The 24,443-nt window shown below is 43.8% G+C and overlaps 1 protein-coding gene across 1 annotated transcript; it reads right to left on the bottom strand.

Moving 5' to 3' along the window:
• Positions 1–348: 348 nt before the first annotated feature.
• Positions 349–24,443, bottom strand: C4H2orf80 (chromosome 4 C2orf80 homolog). The gene is made up of 9 exons (XM_045148165.1): positions 24,256–24,443; positions 22,328–22,409; positions 20,453–20,535; positions 19,748–19,835; positions 19,306–19,377; positions 2,580–2,667; positions 2,058–2,175; positions 1,164–1,225; positions 349–770 (listed from the first exon to the last, which is right to left on the bottom strand). Exons 1-8 carry the CDS (start codon positions 24,321–24,323, stop codon positions 1,171–1,173), a joined length of 654 nt encoding a protein of 217 aa, XP_045004100.1. The 5' UTR covers positions 24,324–24,443; the 3' UTR covers positions 349–770; positions 1,164–1,170.

The following is a 24,443-nucleotide window of genomic DNA, read 5'->3' as shown; positions in this document are numbered from 1 at the left end:
ATAAGAAAGGAGAAGGCAGGCTGAAGAGATGGCTTGGTGGCTAAGGTGCTTGCCTGCAAAGCCCAAGGACCTCAGTGTGATTCCTCAGTGCCCATGTAAAGCCAGATGCACAAGGTGACACATGCGTCTGGAGTTTGTCTGCAGTGGCTAGAGGCCCTGGTGTACCATTCTCTCTTTCTCAAATAAATAAATAAAGGACTGGGTAATGGCACTGACACTCACAAAATGAAATTGTTATTACAAACACTGACTATTAAGACATTTGGGAAAACTCCTAAAAGTAGGACATTTTCTTTTCCTTGTGATTATCATATTCTTCTGAGAGAAAGCATGCACCCAATGTTTTTCTTAACGCTTTATTGAAATGATTTTATATTTTCCATTAGAAAGTATAGTAATGACAAATTCATCTTATTTTGGATTAAAGCTTTGGAAAACAACTCCCTGCCCCAGTGTAATGTTCAAACCTACACATTTGCAAAATGTGCTACAAAGCCAGCCTGTCTGCTCTCACACGGCATTACCCCGTCCTCTCCAAATGCTCCAACATTCTTCCAGGAATAATGCAGTAGTAATATAAGATACACACTTTTAAAAAAGAAACCTTTAACCAAAAGGTAGCTGCTTCATAGCATTTGATGCAGTTTACCAAATGCTAACTATAAAGGAAACTGCACTTGCTACAGCTGCCATTTGAGTAGGATGCTGCTTGTGTACTCCCAAGGCTCAGTTGTGAAGCTCCACAGTACAAGTCCAAGGTTCTCAGTGTCCTGCAGAATGACAGGATGTTTTCAGTATCAAGGCATGCACATCTGTATTTATATTTGTATAGTAACTATTTACCTATCACAAAAATATTAGCAGTGGTTACTTATAAGAAGTGGGACAAGGCAGAGAAATTACTTTTCACTCTGTATTTCTCAGGATATTTTGAAATGCTTACCTACAAGCATGGATAATGACTATATATTTAAAACTACTTTAAAAGAAACATTACCCAGATTTGTAAAAATGCCTGGATTATGCACACAATAATGTATGGAAAAGCACCACTGGGGCCTGACTATGGTCTGCTGAAGCTTATAAACACTGGGAGTAGAAGTGGCTGGCACATGAAAAAGCAGCTTTTGATCAGGCTGGATACCTAAGGACCATTCACTTACTGTTGGTTCACTTATTGACAATAGTGACTGACTCTCCACCTCCTGTAGCACAATGTCGACCCCTGCGGAAGAGAAGAAGGAAATGAAGATCTGATTTCCTCAAGGAGCCAGTGGTCATTCAGTGGCTGTGGAAGAAACACACGTGAGGTAAAAGAAAAAAAGTCAGATAAAGTCATATTTTCAAACTAATATCCAAATGGTCGGGCATGGGGGCACATGCCTTTAATCCCAGTATTTGGGAGGCCAAGGTCAGAAAATTGCTGAGAGTTTGAGGTCAGCCTGAAACTACAAAGTGAATTCCAGGTCAGCCTGGGCTGGAACGAGACCTTAGTTCAAACAACGACAGCATGTATATCTCCAAATGATCTTTAAAATCTAAATGTGTCAAGCTAGGTCCTCATTACACAGGGTCCATACATGAGCCTCGGTGGGTCTAAGAACTCTTTTCAGAGACTGATTTCTTTCTTTCTTTTTTTTAAAAAAAATTGTTTATTTTTATTTATTTATTTGAGAGACACAGACACAGAGAGAAAGAGGCAGAGAAAGAGAGAGAGAGAGAATGGATGCACCAGGGCCTCTAGCCTCTGCAAACGATCTCCAGATGCATGCGCCCCCTTGTGCATCTGGCTTACATGGGTCCTGGGGAATCAAACCTGGGTCCTTTGGCTTTGCAGGCAAATGCCTTAACCACTGAGCCATCCCTCCAGCCCTGCTTTCCCATTTTCTTAAAGGAGGACACTAAAGCACAGAAAGGCTGAGTGACCTGTTCCAGATCACACAGCTCATAAGTAGTGGGCTCCACATTCAAACCACAAACTTCTGACTGGGACAGCTTTTCTTTTAACCACAGTATAATAAACAAGGTTATCCTACCACATTAGTGCTTAGACCTACTTTGATCTTTGGTGGTGCGTGTGAGAGACTTTTGGATGGTTTCCATCCTGTGGCATCACTGTCTTTGTAGAGCTGCCCTTGGCATTCTTATTCATTGCTCTCCTTCTTAACTTGATACCTAAAAGTTCAGGCAATAACCACATCCTTAGTAAAAAATTTAAAAAGTGGTCTGGGGAGGGTCACCCATGATTTTAGACCTTTTTCTTTTGAGAGCTAGGAATGGAGCTCAGTAGTAGGGCACTTTCCTAGTATGATGCTTGGGGCTCTGAGTTTGACTGCACACACACACACACACCCACACACACCACAATCCAGAACTTTCCCTTCTGCACTGCTTCATTCCTCTCACCAAACGGTCTGAGAAATGGTCCTGATTTGGGTAAAGGAGGATGTCACGTTATAAAAAGTTACAATCCCACCAGACACAATCTAATCACCGTTATCATTTTAACCTTACCTTCAGGTGGATCTACCTCCTAGTTAGCTAACTTTGTCTATGCAGCTGGAAGTAAACCGGCTTACTCTGTTTGCCGAAGTACTCTGCTGCTTTGGGTGCTGTCAACATGGCAAAAGGATGCAGGGAACGGCAGGGCAACCGAGCCCGGAGGACCTGAAAGATGACAGCCCTGCTTTTAATATTTTTATTTATTTATTTGACAGAGAAAGAGGGAGAGAGAGGGGGGAAGGAGAGAGAGAGAGAGAGAATGGGGGTGCCAGGGCCTCTAGCCACTGCAAATGAACTCCAGATGCATGCACCCCCTTGTGCATCTGACTAACGTGGGTCTTGGGGAATCGAACCTGGATCCTTTGGCTTTGCAGGCAAATGCCTTAACCACTAAGCCATCCCTCCAGCCAGATGGTCATGTTTTTAAGAGCTGAACCCACCTGTGTGGGGCTCACTTCCTCATTATAGTACCTGGCCTGTTGCCCCAACCTAGACTCCTGAGACACAACCACCTGCCCAGATGAGGCACACTGGAAAGGTGGGCCAAGATGAACTGCAGGCACTGCCTTGGTTCTGGACTTGGTTCCCATCGCCCAGAAGGCATCTCGGCAACCTGCCCTTCTTAACAGTTCTGCTTCCTTGCATAGCCACTGCCCTCTTTCTGCCCCAGGCTCCTGCCTTCCCTTTGCCATGGGGCCCACTTATCTCCTTGTCTAAGGAACTTGCCCTGACCTTCTTCCGTGCTTTCCTCCCCTCACCAACAGATGCTTGGCTCTCCTCTCAGTGAACTTGACGAGGATTATAGTTCTGGGAGGGATTAGCTCAAGATGCGGGAGACTCCCAGACCTATGAACCCAACTTGTGGCTCTTGTCCTAGTTATCAAAGACTTAAAAATGTACACTCAGGGCTGAAAAGATGGCTTAGTGATTAAGCACTTGCCTGTGAAGCCTAAGGACCCCAATTCAAGGCTCAATTCACCAGGACCCACCTGAGCCAGATGCACAAGGTGGCGAATGCATCTGGAGTTCGTTTGCACTGGCTGGAGGCCCTGATATGCCCATATTCTCTCTCTTCTCTCTGTCTCTGTCTCTCTCTCTCTCTCTCTCTCGAATAAATAAACAAAAAAAAAAATGTGCACTCAGAAAAGGGTAAATAAGATCTATTTTAGAGTGAGTTAAGATAGGAGGGAAAACAAAGCAGGAAAGCACCCTGGTCAAAGAAGTTTCCTCCTTGGGGAGAATCTCTCTCAAATACTTCTAGAGGAAGGGAAGAACCCAGGAGGGCAGACGGGCAGAAGGACAGGGCAGGAGAAGGGACTGACACAGGGCCTGACTAGGACCCGTTTATGTCAGCCAGATATCTCATTAGAATGAGCCCCATTGTCAGGCTCAGGAAGTGTGAGGGAGAAGGCCGATTAGTCTGTGGGCCCAACAAGAACATTGATTCAGGAAGGCCCACCCACACAGCCGAGCGGATGCTGGTGGTACTGTTGTTGAGGAAGGCTTAACAGTCTGTTGTATTCAAGCATCTTACATGAGACTGGAGCGGATGGAAGGGTTGAGTCCTGCTGAGGCAAGCAAGGTAGGATCGATGTTTCTGTGGATCAGTCCCTAGCTGTGGTCATTTGAATTATTTGCTCCCCCCATACGCTCATGTATTTTGAAGGCTTGGTTTCCAGCTGATGGTAATTTGGGAGGTGGAGCTTTACAAAAGGAGGATTGTTGTTAGGGGCAGGTCGAAGGGTGTCATAACCAGATTCATCTTGCCAGAACTCTCATCCTTACTCTCCATAATACAGTGTTCCACCTGCCAAGGCAGAGGTGGTGTCTACACTCTGCTCATGCACCTTTTCCCTGCCCTCATGGAGCTTCCCCTCCGTTTTGTTTTTTTTTCAAGGTAGAGTCTCACTCTAGCTCAGGCTGACCTGGAATTCACTATGTAGTCTCACGGTGGCCTCGAACTCACCGCGATCCTCCTACCTCTGCCTCCCGAGTGCTGGGATTAAAGGCGTGCGCCACCACACCCGGCTCCCCTCCGGTTTTTAGGTCAAAATATACCCTTTCCTCCCACAGGCTGTTTTACTGGCTAGGTATTTGTCCCAGTACTTCTAGCAAGTGTCCCAGCAACACTAGCTAATAGCCTATCAGGAAAAGACCACCTTGCTCCTAATCCATATTAAATTTAGGCCAGAGAGGCTTAGCACAAGGCCAGTGTGCTGAGGTTACAGATGGCCTGGTACCTGCACTGCCTAACACAGCCTTCAACACACCCTGTGTGCATTCCAACATGCATTCAGTGAGTATGTGCCCAGGACCAAGTTCTGCTTCTCAGATGGATGCTTTTGGCCAGGCAGACCAGGTTCCTGTCCTTTGGAAAGTGAACCAGTAAGTAAACTATTAGTCAAGCAGGGTCCATGGGTGGGACACTTTGAATGAAGGAACCAAGCAGGGTGGTATGCTGCCAAGTTACAGGGCAGCTGCCACTTCAGACAGAAGGGGCACAAGTCTCTGCGAGAAGCCATGTTTCAGGTGGGGCTGAGCAGGACCAGCTTTGGCTGTGGGAGGAGTGGCAGAGAGGGAAGGAAAGAGACGCAGAGAGGGTGGATGAGGCTGAAGAGGAGGATGTGATTGGCTCCTTTTGCTCATGGTATGTGGCTAGGCATTGCTTGTTACAGTGGTGAGTAGCCACTGTAATGTTTTAAGGCAGAGAGTGATAGGGCCTAGGTGGATTTTAGTAAAAGCAAGTTTATATTTGTAGAATTTTGCACACCTCTTCACCCAAAGACAAAATTGTTCACAATTCTACTAGATATAAACTTAGAAAAAGGATGGGATTGGTATCTCATGGTGTATGCATGTGTTTTGCATTTGAAGATGTTCCCAAAAGTTGTCCAGAGTGCTTTTACCAAGTTATAGTTCCTAGAATCATGACATCACCAGTGGTTCCAGGTTCTTAGTATTGGTTTCAGCCATCCTGTGGGTGTGTGGCAGTATGGTATTTCTTTTCTCCCTTCCTCCCTCCCTTCCTTCCTTCCTATTTTCTTTTCTTGTTCATAGGGTCCCCTGTTGCCCAGGCTAGACTCAAGCTCTCTATGTCACTGTGGCAGTTTGAATGTAAAACATCCCTTATAGGCTCATATATTTTTGAATACTTGGTTCCCAGCTAGTGGCAATGTGGGAAAGTTGTAGCGCCTTTTGGAGGTGGTGTTTTGTTCATCATCAAATGTTAAGGGTGTGGCTGAGGAGATGGCTCAGCAGTTAAGGCATTTGCTTGTAAAGCCTAATGATTCCCTAGTACCCATGTAAAGCCAAATACACAAAATGATGCATGCATCTGGTCTTCATTTTCAAAGGCTACAAGCCCTGGCATGCTCATTCTCTCTCTCTCTCTCTCTCTCCCCCTTGGAAATAACTAAATAAAATATTTTTTAAAACATTTGGGGTGACAGTGACCTATGAAACCATAAGGGTTACCTTCCCCATAGCAGGGACACTTGGAGAAGGTGTGTCACAGTGTACCTTAAGGTTTATTAGTCTAGCCTTGTTAGGTATTCACAGTTAGCTCAATCAGACTACTTCCTTCCAGATACTATGGACATTTAATGCTGCCTGCTTCTCCTGTGCTTTCCCTACCATGATGAAACTTTCCCTCAAAACTATAAGCTGGAGTAATACATCATATAAATGGACTGAAGGACAAAAATTATATAATCATCTGATTAGATGCAAAAAAATCATTTGGCAAAATCCAACATCCCTTCATGATAAAAGTCCTACAGAAACTGGGAACAGAAGGAACATATTTCAACATAATAAAGGCAATTTATGACAAACTTACAGCCAAATGAAGAAAAACTTGAAGCTTTTCCACTAAAATCGGGAACAAGACAAGGTTGTCCATCATCCCACTTTTATTTAATATAGTACTGGAAGTCTTAGCTATAGCAATAAGGCAAGAGACACACATAAAAGGGATACAAATTGAAAAGGAAAAGATTAAATTATCATTATTTGCAGATGATATGATTCTGTACATAAAGGACACTAAAGACTATACCAGCAAACTGTTAGAGCTGATAAAGACTTATAGTCATATAGCAGGATACAAAATAGACACACAGAAATCAGTAGCTTTCCTATGTGCTGACAACACGACACAGAAGATAAAATCATAGAATCACTCTGTAGTAGTTTGATTCAGGTGTCCCCCATAAACTTGGGTGTTCTGAATGCTAGGTTCCCAGCTGAAGAAGATTTGGGAACTAATGCCTCCTGAGGGAGTGTATTGTTGGGGGTGGGCTTATGGGCATTATACTTTCCCTTTGCCAGTGTTTGGCACACTCTCCTGTTTCTATTGTCCACTTGATGTTGGCCAGGAGGTAATGTCCACCCTCTGCTCATGCCATCATTTTCCCCTGCCATCGTGGGGCTTCCCCTTGAGTCCATAGCCAAAATAAACCTTTCTTTCTCACAGGCTGCTCTTAGTTGGGTGATTTCTAACAGCAATGTGGACCTGACTGCAACAGTATAGTTGGTACTGGAGGAGTGGGATTGCTGCTAGACACCTGACTGTATGGCCTTGGCCTTTTAGAGCTGATTTTCAATAGGAATGTGGAAGGATTTGAAATCTTGGCCTAAGAGATGCCTTGGAGTGCTATAAGTACAGCTTGATGGACTATTCCGGTCAGAGTTGAAAACCTGAATGCAGTAAGAACTATAGGCTGTGAGGTTTGGCTTGCAAGAATGAAAAAGAGCTTTGCTTGGACTGGGATAGAAGAAGTTTGTGTGAGAAGCTTGCTGTTATGCCCATGTCCTGAGAACTTGTACAGGGTTGCTTTGCATATAAATGGACTGGTGTGAGTGTAGGGATATAGCACAGAAATGTAATATTTGGGCTGAAGCTTTGGCCCATTCAGATGCAATTATATGAGAGATTACAACCTTTGAGATTGGGCCCTCTGACCTGTACTGGGACAACAGGAAGAATGTAGATTCTTTTGAAGGGGTTTGAGTGCTCAAGGAGTGTTCTATTCTTCAAAGTCTGCTTTATTCCCCCTGGATTAACACATTGGCACCCTACCTGGTATAGTGGAGTATGAGAAATGCAGGAAAGAGAGGGCCATTGAATTTGCAACACTGAATGGCCATGGGCAGTGTGAAGCAGGTTTGCTAGATGCCTGCATAGAGACCCAATGGTGCTGTGAAGATGAACTCTGGGTTGCAGTGGAGACCCAGTGGAGATGCCAGGACCACAGTATGGCTGCCAAGGAGAGCTGCTGGCCCCAGATGAAGTTTTCCAGGACTGTGAGTAGCCTAGCTGCAGGGGCAGAATTGGAATTCCAGAGACTTGTTGCTGGTTAGAATTACTGGACTTAGAGACTTGTCACTGGCTAGAGTTGTAAGACTTGGAACTACAGAGTTTGATGTTTGCCCTGTTTAAATCTTGTATTGGTTGCATATTTCTTTGTTATACCCAGTGCCATATTTTGCAGTATGAGTGTTTATTCTGTGTTATGGGTTTGGGGGGTTGGTACTAGGCTCGGTTAAAAGACCTTGGATTATGGGACTGTTTGAACATCATTAGGATTGATAAAAAACTATGGGGACTTTCAAAGTCAGACTGAATGCATTGAAGTTTACATCATGTATGGTTATCAGTTTATGGGGGCCAGGGGCAAAATGTGGTGGTTTGATTCAGGTGTCCTACAAACTTAGGTGTTCTGAATGCTAGGTTATCAGCTGATGGAGATTTGGGAATTAACGCCTCTTGAAGGAAGTGTATTGTTGGAGGTGGACTTATGGGTTTTATACCCATTTCCCCTTGCCAGTGTTTGGCACACTCTCCTGTTCCTGTTGTCCATCTGATGTTGGCTAGGAGGTGATGTCCACCATCTGCTCATGTCACTTTCCCCTTCCTATCATGGAGCTTCCCCTCAAGTCATTGGCCAAAATAAACCTGTTTTTTTTTCACAAGCTACTCTTGGGTGATTTCTGCCAGCAATGTGAACCTGACTGAAACACACTCCCATTCACAATTGCATCAAAATAAATGAATAAATAAATAAATAGAGTACCTTGGAATAAACATAATCAAGGAAGTGAAGGATCTTTATAATGAAAACTTGAAAACACTCAAGACAGAAATTACAGAGGATACTAGGAAATAGAAATACATCCCTTGTTTTTGGATTGGAAGAATCAATATTGTGAAAATGGCAATCTTACCAAAAGCAATCTATATATTTAATGCAACCCCCACCAAAATTCCAATGGCATTCTCCAGTGGAAATAGAAAAAAGTAATTGAAAAATTCATTTGGAAGCACAAAAAAAACCTTCAAATATCTAAAACAATTTTGTTCAATATTATTTTGACCTATACTACAGAGCCATAGTAACAAAAACATCATGGTACTGGCCCAAAAACAGACAAGTAGATCAATGGAACAGGATAGAGGACCCAGATGTAGGTCCAGGTAGCTATAGCCACCTTATCTTCAACAACAATGCCAAAAATACTCATTGGAAAAGACAGCCTCTTCATCAAATGGGACTGGGAAATCTGGGTATGTATCCATAGACGGATGAAAATGGATCCTTATTCTCTCCATTCACAAGAGTTAAGTCAAATGGATCAAAGATCTTAATCTCAGATCCAAAACTGTGAAACTCCTAGAAGAAAAACTAGGGGAAACCCTTCAACATATTGTCTTGGCAAAGACTTTCTGAATATAACTCCAATTGCTTAGGAAATAAAGACATGAATCAACAGCTGGGACCTCATGATATTATAAAGCTTTTGTTCAGCAAAGGACACTATGAATACAGCAGAGAGACAACCTATAGAACGGGAGAAAATCTTTGCCAGCTATACATCTGACAGAGGATTAATATCCAGGATATACAAAGAACTCAAAAAACTAAACAACAAGAAATCAAACAACCCAATTGAAAAATGGGCTATGGAACTAAATAGAAAGTTCTCAAAAGAAGAAATACAGATGGCATATAAACATCTAAAAAAAATGTTCTACATCCCTAGCCACCAGGGAAATGCAGATTAAAACTACATTGAGATTCCATCTCACTCCTGTCAGAATGGCTACTATCATGAAAACAAATGACCATAAATGCTGGCAAGGATGCGGAAAAGAAGAACCCTTCTACACTGTTGGTGGGAATGCAATCTGGTCCGGCCATTGTGAAAATCAGTGTGAAGATTCCTGAGACAGCTTAAAATAGATTTACCAAGCTATACCACTCCTAGGCACATATCCTAAGGACTCATCTTACTACCTTACAACCTTGTTTATTGCCGCTGTATTCACAATAGCTAGGAAATGGAACTAGCCTAGATATCCCTCAACTGATGACTGGATAATGAAGATGTGGCACATTTACATAATGAAGTTCTACTCAGTGGTTAAAGAAAAGTGAAATTATAAAATTTGCAGGAAAATGGATGGATCTGGAAAGGATTATACTAAGTGAGGTAACCCAGGCCCAGAAAGCCAAACAGCACATGTTCTCTCTCATATGTGGATCCTAGCTATGAATTATTGGACTTTTGTGTTAGTAGAAGAAAACTCAGTAGCTGAGGCAGTAAGCTAGAAAGGTGATATAAAGGGAATAGAAAGGAAGAAAGGAGGAACTTAATATATATATATACACACATATCAGATAAATGGGGGTGAAAAGGCCTAAATGAGGTTAGGGAAAGAGCTTTAGTAAAAGAAATGTAGGCAGAAGGGCTAATCAAAATCTAAGAGGATATAAATAAGTCATATGGAAACCTACTATTTTGGACAATGGAACACCCAGAAGCCATAGATTGTTTCTTGAAAATTTTCAGTGCCAGGGATGGGATACTTCCAGTGAGTTGTTGGCCAGGGAGGTCCCTGATGTCCCCAAGACATTACAGTCCATTGCTAAGGCTCTTGGTTTCCCACAAGGAATAGATGGCAAGACCCTATTTCTGAAGACTTCAAATACTTAGGTTTCAAGGTCACTGAAAGATCCTGCTGGAGGTGAGCTGAAAACCTCCTCCATGTAGACCAACTGACAGAAGGCTGGAAAAAGCTATGGTGCATGCAATTCAATGGGAGAGTCAGAAATCATCAGTGGAGATACTTAACAGTAGACACTGGAAGCCTTAAATTTGGCCAGCCAGGCCAAATGAGACAACAGGTGCAATAGTAGCACATTTGTTATGGCAGAAATCAACTGCTCTCTAATTGGACTGGAGGTCCACTCTATGGGAGGGAATACATCCCTGATAATAAAAGCCTACAACGAGTGTAGTCATGAGCCCTAGGGGTGTAATGTCTGCTGCTGTCTGGTTCAATGTATATACTATGCTCACCAAACTGCCCAGTAAGCACTTCTGGTAATGTTCATACCTATACATTAATGCTACTCTCACTTTTGGTTAGGGAAGCTTCTCTTTTCAGATGGTGGTGACCTTAGGGTGACTCAGAAGGCATCATGGTGTTGAGAAGAAGTGACAGAGGAGTGCTCAGCACTGAAATATCCCCATCACATCTTCTAAGGCGCAGGGTTCATTGTGGAAGAAGTGGCAGAAAGAATGTAAGGTCCAAAGAAAGGTAGGACTCTGTACTACATGCTCCTCTAGACACTAAATGGCCTGCAAATCCATAACCTCACAGTGCCTGACACTATCTACACAAGACCATCATAATAGGAGGAAAATATCATGACATCAAAATAACAGAGAGGCTGACTGAGAGGGTGAGTGTATATGATGGAGAGTAGAGTTTCAAAGGGGAAGGTAGCGGGGAGAGGAAAGGAATTACTATGGGTTATTGTCTACAATTATGGAAACTATCAATAAAAAATAAATAAAATAAATTTAAAAATTACAAAAACAAAACACCTATAAGCTGGAGATAAACCCTTTCCTTCCACAATCTGCTTCTAGTTGGGTGTTTTGTCCCAACAATGAGAAGGTAATTGTTACAGTAGCTAAGGCTGATCTTGAACTCCTACTTCTCTTGCCTCTACCTCCCGAAGTGCTGGTTAGGATTTCAGGTAGCCACTCCCATGCGCCCAACTTTAGCTTTCCTCCTCTTTTTTTTTTTTTTTTTTTTAAGACAGGGTCTTGTTATGTAACCCAGGCTAACTTTGAACTTGTAATCCTCCTGCTTCTGCCTCCTAAGTGCTCCTCCATGCCCAACATGATATTGCATCTTAAATTTAATTTCTCTGTTGACTATTGAAGCTGAGGACTATTTACTTCCTAGTCGTACCACATCCTCACATATTTTTTCTTTATGCCCATTACATAGAAATGAACTAATTTTCCGCACTGATTTGTATCCAGAATCTTCGTTAAATTTACATATTAATATGATGTTATGGAGGTTTTATTGGCTTTCAGAGATAATAATAAAACACAGAAAATAAGTGACAAGGAGCCTTCAGCTTGTTATGGGGTAATTATGTAAGGTAAGCTTGGTATGGTGTAATTGTGGCTACTGTGTGCCAGGTGCAGAGAAAGAGATATTGGGTCATGCATTATCATTGCTGTTCTGTAGTAAGTAAATAGAGAACTGCTGGGTTTCCCTGTGTCCCTGGCATGGGGAAGGAGACCCTGAGAGTTCTACAGGTCACTGCCACCCTGACTATTTGATAAGCTCTCCTGACTCCTGATAACTTGATGACTCATGCTCACCATGAATTCAGGTTTCTGTGTGGTTCACAGGAAGGATTGTTTTAACTTTTTGTTTTATTTTTATTTATTTATGAGAGGGAGCGGGGAGGGAGGGATAAAGGTAGATAGAGAGAATGGGAGCGCCAGGGCCTCCAGCCACTGTAAACGAACTCCAGAAACATGCACCCCCTTGTGGACCTGGCTTACATGGGTTCTGGGGAGTTGAATCTGGGTCCTTAACTTTTGTAGGCAAATGCCTTAACTGCTAAGCCATTTCTCCAGCCTCAAAAGGATTGTTCTTAAAGTAGGATGAAGTTTAAACCCTAATCTAAAGCTAACTGTATGCCTTTTGGTACTCTGAAATCACCCTTATTGTCTCCTTGTGAAAAGATTATTATAACCATATCCCTGTTCACCCACTTGCTGAATGCCAAAGCACAGTCAATAAAAATTTCTTCAAGCTGAGAAGGTGAATAGAGGACGTACAGTGAATCATTCAAAGAAAGACTACAGAAGAAAGACTGTCAAGAGTTGAAGGCCATTGCCACCTGCCTGTCAGCCTGGATCAGTATGCCACCAAAACACCACAGTGGCATAACTGAGGCAAGAAAGTGGAGAGCTTCTGCCCCTAGGTGTCAAAGCAATTGAATAGATGCTCACAGGTCTGGGGAGATAGCTCAGTTGTTAAAGTGCTTTGCAAGCATGGGGGTCTATGTTTGGACCCTCAGTACCCAGGTAAAAATTCTAGATGTGGTGGCATGCATCTGAAGTCCTAGTGCTAGGGAGGTAGAGGCAGGGGATCTCTGGCTAGCTAATCTAGCCAAGCTAATGAGCTTCAGGCCACTGAGAGACCCTGTTTTAAAGGAGGTGGATGGTGTTCCTGATGGTGTTAATTGAGGCACATTAATACTGGTGATCTACCAACTGAGCCACCTAGCTCGACATAACTCATACAGTATTGCAGTCAGGTTCACATTGCTGATAGAAATCACCCAACCAAGAGCAGCTTCTGGGAAAGAGAGGTTTATGTTGGTTTATAGGCTCAAGGGGGAAGCTCCATGATGGCAGGGAAAAACAATGGCATGAGCAGAGGGTGGACATCACCCCCTGGCCAACATATGGAGGACAACAGGGACAGGAGAGTGTGCCAAACACTGGCATTTGGAAACTGGCTATAACACCCATAAGCCCACCCCCAATAATACAATCCCTCCAGGAGGCATTAATTCCCAAACATCCATCAGCTGTGAACCTAGCATCCAGAACACCTAAGTTTATGGGAGACACCTTAGTCAAACCACCACCTGTGGAAAATGTGCTTCTTGGGGTCTGGAGAGATGGCTTAGCCATTAAGTCACTTGCCTGCAAAGCTAAAGGACCCAGGTTCAACTCCCCAGGTCCCACATAAGCCAGATGCACAAGGTGGAGCAAGCACCTGGAAGTCGTTTGCAGCAGCTGGAGGCCCTGGAATGCCCATTCTCTCTTTCTCTCTATCTGCCTCTTTCTCTCTCTGTCGCTCTCAAACAAATAAAAAAAAATTAATAAAAAGACAGTGTGCTTCTTAATTCCCTCATTACTATGATATGTCAGTGTTGATCTTCTACCAAAAACAGAGCTTCCTCAGCTTATCATGAAAGCACGTATGCATTGCTTGTGCTTCAGCCTGAGTAAAACTTCTCTGAAAAGAGAAGACAAGGAAACTGAGAGGGAGGAAGGTGGCTGTCAGGAGGGAGAAAACTGCTGTGCCCTGTGGGGTGGACTTGGCAATAACTGCTCTGGTGTGGAAGGCTCCCCTTGGACCCTTCATGTCCTTGACCTGCAGGATTCCACTCGGAGAAGACTCCGCAGGCCTGTGCACAGTCAGGGACTGGGGATCACAGGAGTTGCTAGCCACACAACCAGGCAGGGACGGAGCTGGGGCTGGACCCAGTGTGCTTGGCCTCGGGATCGTGACCCGGCGTTGGCTAAGGCGGGTAAGGGCGCCGGGCGGTGGGGTGCGTTTCAGTAGCACTGAGCGCAGAGGCCTGGGTTCTTGTTCAGCACCCTGTCAACCTCCCCTGCCTCTGCCTCCTTTTCTCCCCTCTTTATCAAATGAGGCTGCAGACTATTTTCATCACTTGGTTTAAGATAATTTATCATTCTTCTATTTAAACAGAGTTGAACATTTTATATCTGATGCTAGCTGTCACTAGCCCTTATTTGTTTGTTTAAAAGAAAAAGCCTTTCGTTGCATTTTTTTTTTTTTTTTTCCTGAGTTCAGAGTCCTCTAGGGGGAAAAACAAAAAAAACCTCTTCATCAGCAAAAAAGGGGGCACTTAGGAGGAAGAGTCCAAGGCAGATTGCTGGGCCTATGTTGTGCTGCCTCTCCGTCACCAGGGGGCAGCAGATAGCCATGGAGAAAACCATAGCGCAGAGCACAGTTCCCACAGTGTTGTCACAGGCCCTTCCAGTGACCGGAAATAACTCCTAACCTGATTATTATTCAACAGGGTTTCAAGTTCTTGCTTGAGAAGGATTTCAGCTGTCACTTAGGAGATACTGTATCCAAAGGCACCAAAGTTCACTCAGATAGTAATTAAACAACCTTTGGCAACTACTTTCTTTCAAAACCACTTTGGCTTGTAATTAAAATCATTACTTTTGAAATTAAGGTAAACCACACAGGACTTTAAAAATCGTCTCACAGTTTAAATTTTGAGATGCTACATGGTCACTGAGAGGTCCTACTAATAATTCCTTTATCGAGGACAAGGAGAAGGCTGCTGGGAGGCAGGGGTCTCCTTGCAACTGCCAAGAAAAAAAAAATCCCAGCTAGGACTCTCCCAGGACACAGATTTCTTTTTGCATTTCTTCCCTAAAGCACACCCTTGGGAGTCAATAGGTCCAGCAAATAGGTAAGTCTACGTTGTGTTAATGATGTACATACTTGGGACTGGAGAGCCGGTGGTGAGGCAGTTAAAGGCTCTTGCTTACAAGCCTGCGTACTGATGTTCAAATACCCAGCACTCCTATAAAGTAGGCAGCAAAGTGGCCCTTGAGTCTGTCTGTAAGCGTGCCTATGGCAATGCGTGGTGGAGCCAGAAGAATTCCAGAGCCCACAGCAGCTGGGGCAAAAGAGACCTTGTCTCAAAAGAAGCTTGAAAGAGGAGACATACCTCGGGTTGCTTCTGACTCCCCAAGAGTGTGTGGGGGGGGACGTGGGTGTGGGAGTGCATGTGCATGTACATCTACACACACACAAGTAATAAAAGTAGAAAAATTTAAAAATAATGTACATACTTGATCGGTTCCTCATTTTAAAATATTTAGATCATTGAACCTCAATCAGCAGTGCCTCCAAGTGTCCCAGCTGAGAGAAGCTACTTGCGTCTGATAGGCTACAAATGTTGATAAATACCCACAGTGCACTGTCCCTGACTCCGACCCACTACAGACACAAACATACAGTCAGTTATCTGTGTCCTGACATAAAGCCAAGCGATGGTACACAGCTGTAATTCCAGCACTCCAGCTGCTGAGACAGGGTGGTTAGCTTGAGTTCGGAGCCAGCCTGAGCTACTTAGTTTGACACTGGTCTGGCCTACATTACAAAACTCTGTCACAAAAAAATGGGGGGTGCTGGAGAGACGGTGCAGTGGTTAAGGTGCTTGCCATAAGCCTGACTATCTGAGTTTGGTTTCCCAGACTGGAGATTACAATAACTAGAGGCCTTGGTATGCCCGTTTTCTTTCATTCTCTCCCAGGCATAGTGGCATATGCCTTCAATCCCAGCATTCGGGAGGCTAAGGTAGGAGAAGTACTGTGAGTGCAAGGCCAGCCTGAGACTACAGACAAATTCCAGGTCAGCCTGGTCTAGATTAAGACTGTACCTTAACAAAACAACAAATGAAAAAAAAAATTCTGATGTAAAGGAATGCAAAAGAACTCAGCTACTCAGACCCCAAGTTCCAAAAATTTAGTTCTAGCTATTATTGTGAGGATGCCTTGGGCCAAGCACGAGCGTTTCGTTGACCATGGTGTTTGGCAACCCCACTGCCTTCACCTTCTTTTTAAAAAAAAAAAATTTTATTTTAATTAATCAATTTATTTGACAGAGAAAGATGGAGAGAGAGAGAGAGAATGGGCGCGCCAGGGCCTCCAGCCACTGCAAATGAACTCCAGATGTGTGCGCCCCCTTGTGCATCTGGGCTAACGTGGGTCCTGGGGAATTGAACCTGGATCCTTTGGCTTTGCACGCAAACACCTTAACCACTATGCCATCCTCCAGCGCTCACGTGCTTTTTATAAATGAAATGACTATGTACAGAGATGAGAAACGATGCCCAGGATTACCATGCTCGTACCTGGTGGAGTTGAAACCAAAGCCCTGGCAGCGGGGCTTCGGAATCCTAGAGCTTAGCACGAGGCAGACTGCCTTTGCCATAGAACCTATAAAGGACTCCATCCCACGGCTACAAGGCGATGCAAGCCTGTGAAGGAAAGCTTTCCTCTGGAATGATATGATGTCCGTCTGTCCTATGCTGGCCACTTTGTAGTCATGCACACATCTGGGCTTCTTACTGGTCACTGATTTTGGGGACAAGGTGTTGCTGAAAAGAGGTTTTTAATTAATTAACATATTTATTTTAGAGAGAGAGAGCAAGAGAGACAAAGAGAGGGAATCACAGTGTCGTTCTCTCCTGGAGGAGACTTTCCATCTGTGTCCTCTGGTCATAGGAGTTGAAAGTCAACTATCTAGGCTTACCTGATGTTTGCCCTAGGTCTTCCCAGACCCAGGCAGCAAGAGGGAGAAAAGCATGATTGAAAAAGAGGGCCACTGTGCCCAAGCTTTGAGGTGTCTTTGGTGTGGGGGGTAGAGAAGATAGCCTAACAGGGAAGGGGATGCTGCAGAGAAAACAGGCAGGCGCAGAGCAAGGTAGTTTACTGGGCTATCAAAGGAACCCAGAGAGCTGTGCTTTCTTCAAAGTACTGGCTTGTCTCTCAGAAGTATCAGGTCTGGGGCAGCTTTTATCTCACCCAAGATACAAGATAAGCCTGGATATAGGATGTAAGATCTATTAAAGAAAGGTCCAGCCAGGTGTGGTAGCACACACCTTTAAACCCAGCACTCAAGAGGCAGAGGTAGGCAGATCACCATGAGTTTGAGGCCACCCTGAGACTACCTAGTAAATTCCAGGTCAGCCTGGGCTGGAGTATGACCCTACCTTGGAAAAAAAAAAAAAAAAACCAACAACCCAAAAACAAAAAACAAAAACAAAGGTCCTGCCCAACTTGTCTATTAGCATCATGTACCTGCACATTCAACTCCATGTCATGAATGAGTGTATGAACTAATGAATGAACGAGTCAGCAGTAGAGCTATCTGAAAATGCCTTTAGTAATCAGTGGAATTTGAGTCTCAGGTCCACTCAGGTTACATGTAGATGGAGGTGACAGGAGGTGGGTGTTAGAGTCATGACAGTCAGTAAATAACTGACCTTGAAGGAGGACCTGGTGGGCACTTGAACTTCCACAACTCACTTCTTGCTTCAAACTCACTACTTAGCTCAGAATGACTTATAAATCTTTTCTTTTTTGTTTATTTTTATTTATTTATTTGAGAGCGACAGAGAGAGAAAGAGGCAGACAAAGAGAGAGAGACAGAATGGGCACACCAGGGCCTCCAGCCACTGCAAACGAACTCCAGACGCGTGCGCCCCCTTGTGCATCTGGCTAACGTGGGTCTTGGGGAATCCAGCCTTGAACTGGGGTCCTTAGGCTTCACAGGCAAGTGCACAACTGCTAAGCCATCTCTCCAGCCCTGACCTAGGACTCTTGATCCTGTTGCCCCTGCTTCCAGAGTGCTAGGAATATAGGTGTGTTCTACCAAGCCCAGCAATAGAACACTGTTTAAATTAGAATATGGAGGACAGACAAGGGAGATGGAGATGTCTTGGACTCCTTAGTAGGAGAATCAGAACTCAGACTCAGGGGTCTGCACAGCCAGGCTCTTGTTTCCAGTCCTGCTAGGGATTCCAGTATGTCTCATGGGAAAGTGGCAGGTAACAGCAGTAAACTGGATCCTTTATCCTGAGTATGTGTCTTGTGGATCTGATCCTCGTTCTGACTGGTAGAATGTGGCCTATGAAATCTGTAGTCAAGAACGTGGGAGAAACAGCAGGTCTTCCTGAGCGGAATCTGAACTCCCGGGCTGACACTGTCTTTGTTGCCCTGCTTGGTCTTTTGCAAAACACACTGGTAATTACTGTGTACTATTCCATGTAAAAAGGCATTTTATGGGGCTGGAGAGATGGGTCAGTGGTTAAAGGTGCTTGCTTGCAAGACCCTACAGTCTGGGTTTAATTCCCCAGTACCCACATGAACCAGATGTGCAAAGTGGCAGAGACCCTGGCACACCCATTCTCTCCCTCCTTCCTCTCTCTCTCTATTTCTCTCTGTCTTGGCAAGTAAACAAATAAAAATATTTTTATATATGTATTTTAAAATGTTTAAGGGCTGGAAAGATGGCTCAGCAGTCAAAGGTGCTTGCTTGCAAAGTCTGAAGGCCTGGGTTCAATTCCCCAGTACCCACAGAAAGCCAGATGCACAAAGTGGCACATGCATCTGGAATTTATTTGCAGTGGCAAAAGCCCCTGCCATGCCTATTTTCTCTCTCTCTCAATTAAATAAATAACTTTTTAAATGTTTAAAAAAAGAAAGTGGCACTCTACCCTATGGGCTAGATGTCTTACTTTTTTTAAAAAATGCATTTTATAAGCATGAAATGTGTCTACATCTGGCTTTCATTTTTTGGTATAAAACCATTATTTATAATTGATGCCTGGAACTACATCATGGTTAATGTATGCACTAAATTATCTCTCTCAAGGGCTGAGGGTATAGATCAGCGGTATTTGCATACAAGCATGTGCAAGACCCCGAGTTCAGTCCTCAGCAACCCCTTTCCCCCAACCCCCACAAAACTCCTAATGCTACACTGCAGGCTGGGGACAGAGCTTAGTGGTAGAGAGCTTGACTCACACAGGCGGATCCTGGGCTCAATCCTCAGTATGGCAAAGCCAAGTACACCACACACACACATGCGTACGTATATGATGTAGATGTGCACCCTTGATAGTCCCATGTCACCCTTACCTTGGTAGAATCATGATTGGCAGAAGAATCAGCCCCATAAATTTTAAAGACTTCCTCAATTGGGATACTATTCTGTTAAACAACAAAATAATGTATTGTCACATTGCAGCTTTTCTTGTATTACAGAACAGTTATTATAACTTCAATGTGTCCGTTGCCATGTGAGGAAGCAACAGGCACTAAACAGTTTTTCAGATGCTAATTGGTTATGCCTCATCCTTTTTTTGTTTTTCTATTTTCTTTCTATAAATATTTTTACATTATAGCATGGGAGTCAAAATCTTTTTATTTTGTCTTAAAATTGAAACATTTTATTATTGGTAAATCCCAAATTCTGGAAATACTAGTTGAAAAATATAAATATGAGTTACTCTTAAAATGCATATAGGAGACATAGACTACACACACACACACACACACACACACACACACAAGTCCTTACCATTAAGATTCCAGCATAAGATGATAAGATCATTGCTTCTCGTTCTCTCCGGTTTGGATATATGGGTCTGCCACAAAGTGGCATTGTCCTAAGGGGGTATGTAAATGTAAATACATAGGAAAGAGACACTTGTTATGGTTGTGATACTAGTCCACAAGTGCTCTGCATTGGCTGTGTGCTAGACACCTTTTCTTTACATACGATTGATACAGTTGGGGCTGAAGACATGTCTCAGTGGCTAGGGCACTTGCCTGCAAAGCCTAATGACCTGGGTTCAACTCCCCAGGACCCATGTAAAGCCAGATGCACAAAGTGGTGCATGCATCTGGAGTTCATATGTGTGCCTACCTTCTCAAGGGAGCAGCTGTGGGGATTCTCCAGGTCTCCAGCTAAAGGGGATTTGCTCCATGTTTCCATACCAGCATGCCTCATGGGGAAGATGCCACAGAGGGGTCCATCACTAATTACAGTCACGAGTTAAAAAGAAACGCATCAACAGCTGGTGCACACCTTTAATCCCAGCAGTGGGGGGGGCAGAAGTATGGGGATTGCCGTGAGCTGGAAGCCACCCTAGATTACATAGTGACTTCCAGGTCAGCCTGAGCTAGAGTGAAATCCAACCTCGAAAAACAAATAAAAGAAAGAATGTAAAATAAAATTTAAAAAGAAAGAAAGGAGAAAAGCAACAAACATATTGCCACTTACACGTCTTCCCGCCTGAGCCAGGTGAAGTCTTCTGAGTGATCTAGCCATTGCCAAGAAACGCTGACAGCCAAGTCATAGTGAGCCTAGAAGCAGGAAGCAAAGTACCAAGGGGTGAGCTGAGACCGCAGTCAAAGCACTTCCTGCACCCAGTGATGATGGCACTGCTAAGCTTGGCCTGCTATGATATTTCTACGACATTTCTAAATTGGGAAGTATTCTTATCTGTGGTTAATAACCTGATGTGCAGCCAGAACAGCTCTGGGATCTCAGGCATTTGATTTATCTTCAACTAAACAGTTATCTGTGGTGCATGCAGTCCAGAAAATGAAGGATAGATTCAAGAATGCCGAGCTGGGAATTGGAGAAGCTCAGCTCAAATTGGTATTGCCAACAGTCCATGTTATATACTTTGGCAAGTCATTGCTGCTCGCTGGGCATCATTTTCCTTCAACTTTTTTTTCTGTGTTTTTTTTTTTCTTTCTTTGTTTTGTTTTTCAAAGTAGGGTCTTGCTCTAGCCCAGGCTGACCCTGGAATTAACTATGTAGTCTCAGTGTGGCCTCGAACTCATGACAATCCACCTACCTCTGCCTCCTGAGAGTGCTAAGATTAAAGGCATTTAAAGGCATGCATCGCCACTACATTTTAAAATATCAAAAGGTTGGGGGAAAGGGCCACAGAGAACGATTTCTGGTTCCGTATGATGCCGTGACTGCATTTCCAGGGTAAGGTGAGGGAGAACGCTGGGAGAGTGGGGCAGTTGGACTATGGCACCGGGGGTGGCAGGAAAGTCCTTGTGTGGGGTGGGGGTGGGGGATTCACAGAAAAGGCTTCCTCAAAGCTAGGGCTTGAAGAAAGGGCACGTTGTCACAGATGGAAGAGGGCATCCCAAATGCAAGGCTGGCATGAGCCATGGACCGGAGCCAGACCTGGCTGAGTGAGCAGCACAGAGCCTGACCCCTGACACAAGGCTGAGGGGCCACTCGAGTGTTCATTCCTGTCACCCCAGCAGTGGTCTTTTCCCGCGACTTTCTAAGAATGTTCATTTCAGTAAACATAGTTACCACTTATCTGTCAAAATAACTTGCCTCTTTCTTCCCTATCCCCACACCCTGAGAAGGGAACGTTGGTTTAGGTATGGTTTATTTTAGATGGCGTCTAAGGTTCTCAATTTGCTCAAACAATGTGGTTATTTCCTTCAGGGACTGAACCCAACTGACATGGGAATCTAAATAATAAATGGGGAAACTGGACCAGGCTCAACTGTTGAAACCTAATCCAAGGTTCGATGCCTGGACCAGCCACAATGGCAGCTCCTGCATGCTCATTGGAAATGGAGGTTCTCAACCTGTCCCCAACCTCATGAATCAAAACGGCGCTGCAATAAGACCTCGATGAAAGTCAGGAAGCACAGCCCTGAGCTAGTTAACTGCCCTGTTTATGAGTGCACAGAAAGTGTAAGGCTGAGCTATAAACTTAGCTCCAACGAGCCTGGCTTTACTCAGAGGGGAAGCAGAGGGGAGGAGAGAGAGGTCCTTTTTGCTTTCTTGGTACAGGAGGGAAAACTGAGTTTGTTGAGTTTTTTGGTTTTTTTTTTTTTAATCTCTTTCTATGATTTCTTCCTTGGTTTCTGTGAAATGAATTAGCAGAACCTGACAAACCTGGGTTTCAATTTATCTTCTACCCTTACAAGAGCTTCCATCACCTTTTTTCTTTCTTTTTGCTTTCTGTTTGGTGGGTCCACACCACTGTGTGGACAAGTATAGGAAGAGGGATATGTGAAGATGGATGTGTGAGGCTCCTGGCCTGGTTCACATATCAGTTCATTCCTTGTCCTGACCCCTTCATACACATGGAACACAAACACCTTTCTTTACCATATCATCTAGAATGGTGTGTTGCCTTCTTCCTTTTGGGTCAAATTCATTTTCCCGAAGTCTGATGCCAATATAATCTGCCCTTTAAAAGCAAGAAAGCAGCATTTAACCACTGTGGGTGACAGGGGGCTCACTCAGTAGAAAGAGGCTTTCTCCCCAATCCCTCCCTCTGTGCCCAAAATGCAACAGAATCACTGACAGATGGTCTAATAGCTGAGTTAATATTCAATCTTGGTTTGCACAGTAATCCTGCAATGCTAAAGCTTTAAAATATCTAACCACAGTGACCTTAAATCACATTTATAAAAAATTAAACTCATTATTAGAACAACTTACAGGAAGGCGGGGAGGGCACCAAATACCCACATAGAAAAGATGCTTTGTAAAACTAGGCATAAGATCCATTATGTAAAATTTCTTTGCTACCCATGTAAAAATGCAGGCAGAATGCCCAACGCTGACAAATTGTTATAGAGATGTGTACTTTCACCGTATGGTATTATGTCATTACAGTGCAAATACCCTAGCAGGACTTATGCATAAAAGCATATAAGCTATTCCATGTTAGTATATCCTTATGAGACCTGTTTCCTAATAGGGAACAACAATGACTCCTAAGAAGGGGAGTCAGATTAAACACCATGGGAGGAAACTAAAAAGGTATGTCATACTGGGAATGTCAGGTGCAGGACCTGGACAGAGGAAAAGGACTCTGGAATCTCTGAGGTTTACCTTGGCAAATCTTACCATCTGATACACGGCCAGTTCTGCTAACCTATTTGCCACATTATCACAGTCTAAGACTAGTTACTGTGCAGAGGATATGTGTGTTTGGGGCTTATAAAGTTTTCTTCTGAGTTATTAAGATTTTCTAGATTGATAAAAGTTTTGAATTTTTGCTGTGATATTCCAAGATAACTAAGGTATAATAAGGGTGTATTTTGGATAGCAAGTTATATTTGTGTCAGTTTTAAAAATTACATTTCTTTGGATGAGATCAATCAGGGAGTTAATATTTTTGATTATGGTTTGTTCTTTTTTTTAAAATTTATTTATTTGAGAGCGACAGACACAGAGAGAAAGACAGATAGAGGGAGAGAGAGAGAGAATGGGCGTGCCAGGGCTTCCAGCCTCTGCAAACGAACTCCAGACGTGTGCGCCCCCTTGTGCGTCTGGCTAACGTGGGACCTGGAGAACCGAGCCTCGAACTGGGGTCATTAGGCTTCACAGGCAAGTGGTTAACCGCTAAGCCATCTCTCCAGCCCTGGTTTGTTCTTTAGTAGTCTCTTGGCTTCCAAACATATCCATGTAAACATTTATGAATTCATATGTGGTTAATCCTAGGATTTCGTAAGAACTTAGCAAGTAAGATATGGTCACTTTCATAGACAAAGGAAGGATATTTTATGGGGTCTGTAATAAATTCTTTGATGAAAAAAGATACCATTATAATGCTCATAAGTATAGGAAATAGAATGTAACATTTTCTCCCTTTTATATGATCTGTGATTTTTCATCAATGTTTGTTGTGTGCCAATTTCAAGAATGCCTCCTAGGAGGAAAATTATTCAAGGAAAACTCGAAGCTGTCTGTGTTAGTTTTTAAAAGTTCGAATGTCAAGAAGAGGGAGATGAATAAAAGTGTCAGAGGCTTCAATGTGAATGCTGAGCCCTTGAATACCTCAAGGAATCTCTCCTCTTCCTTTTACCAGTAAGGGCAGCCTCTTTCAGTGGTGCCTCTGGTCCCCAGGAACTACCTGGGCCGTGGGGTGCCTTTCCCAGCACACAGCTGCAGAAGCATCTTCCCAAGAGCATCAGCATCCTGCTCTGTACCACGCATGAGGCTCCCCTGGCAGGAGCCAAGCCAGACCATGTTCTGGCTTTCTCCTGCAGAGCAGGATGAGATCTGATCCTTATCTTTTTGCCCACCTGCCAATGTCCAGACCATCTACGACAGCATACGGTATGCAGGAGCCGTCCGTGAAGTCATGCTCCATGATACTCACAGTAGCCTGCTTATCTCCTTCTTCACGAGCTGCCTTTCCATGGCGAAAGCCTGCTGCAGCTGAGTGGCTCCCCGCAGCTTGCTGCGCACCCGGTGTCTGGAAGACCCAGCC

This window comes from Jaculus jaculus, chromosome 4 (genome assembly GCF_020740685.1).
Source record: "Jaculus jaculus isolate mJacJac1 chromosome 4, mJacJac1.mat.Y.cur, whole genome shotgun sequence".
Taxonomy (NCBI): Eukaryota; Metazoa; Chordata; class Mammalia; order Rodentia; family Dipodidae; genus Jaculus; species Jaculus jaculus.
The sequence above is the reverse complement of the archived record's forward strand: the minus strand, read 5'-3'. Positions and strand labels throughout refer to the sequence as shown.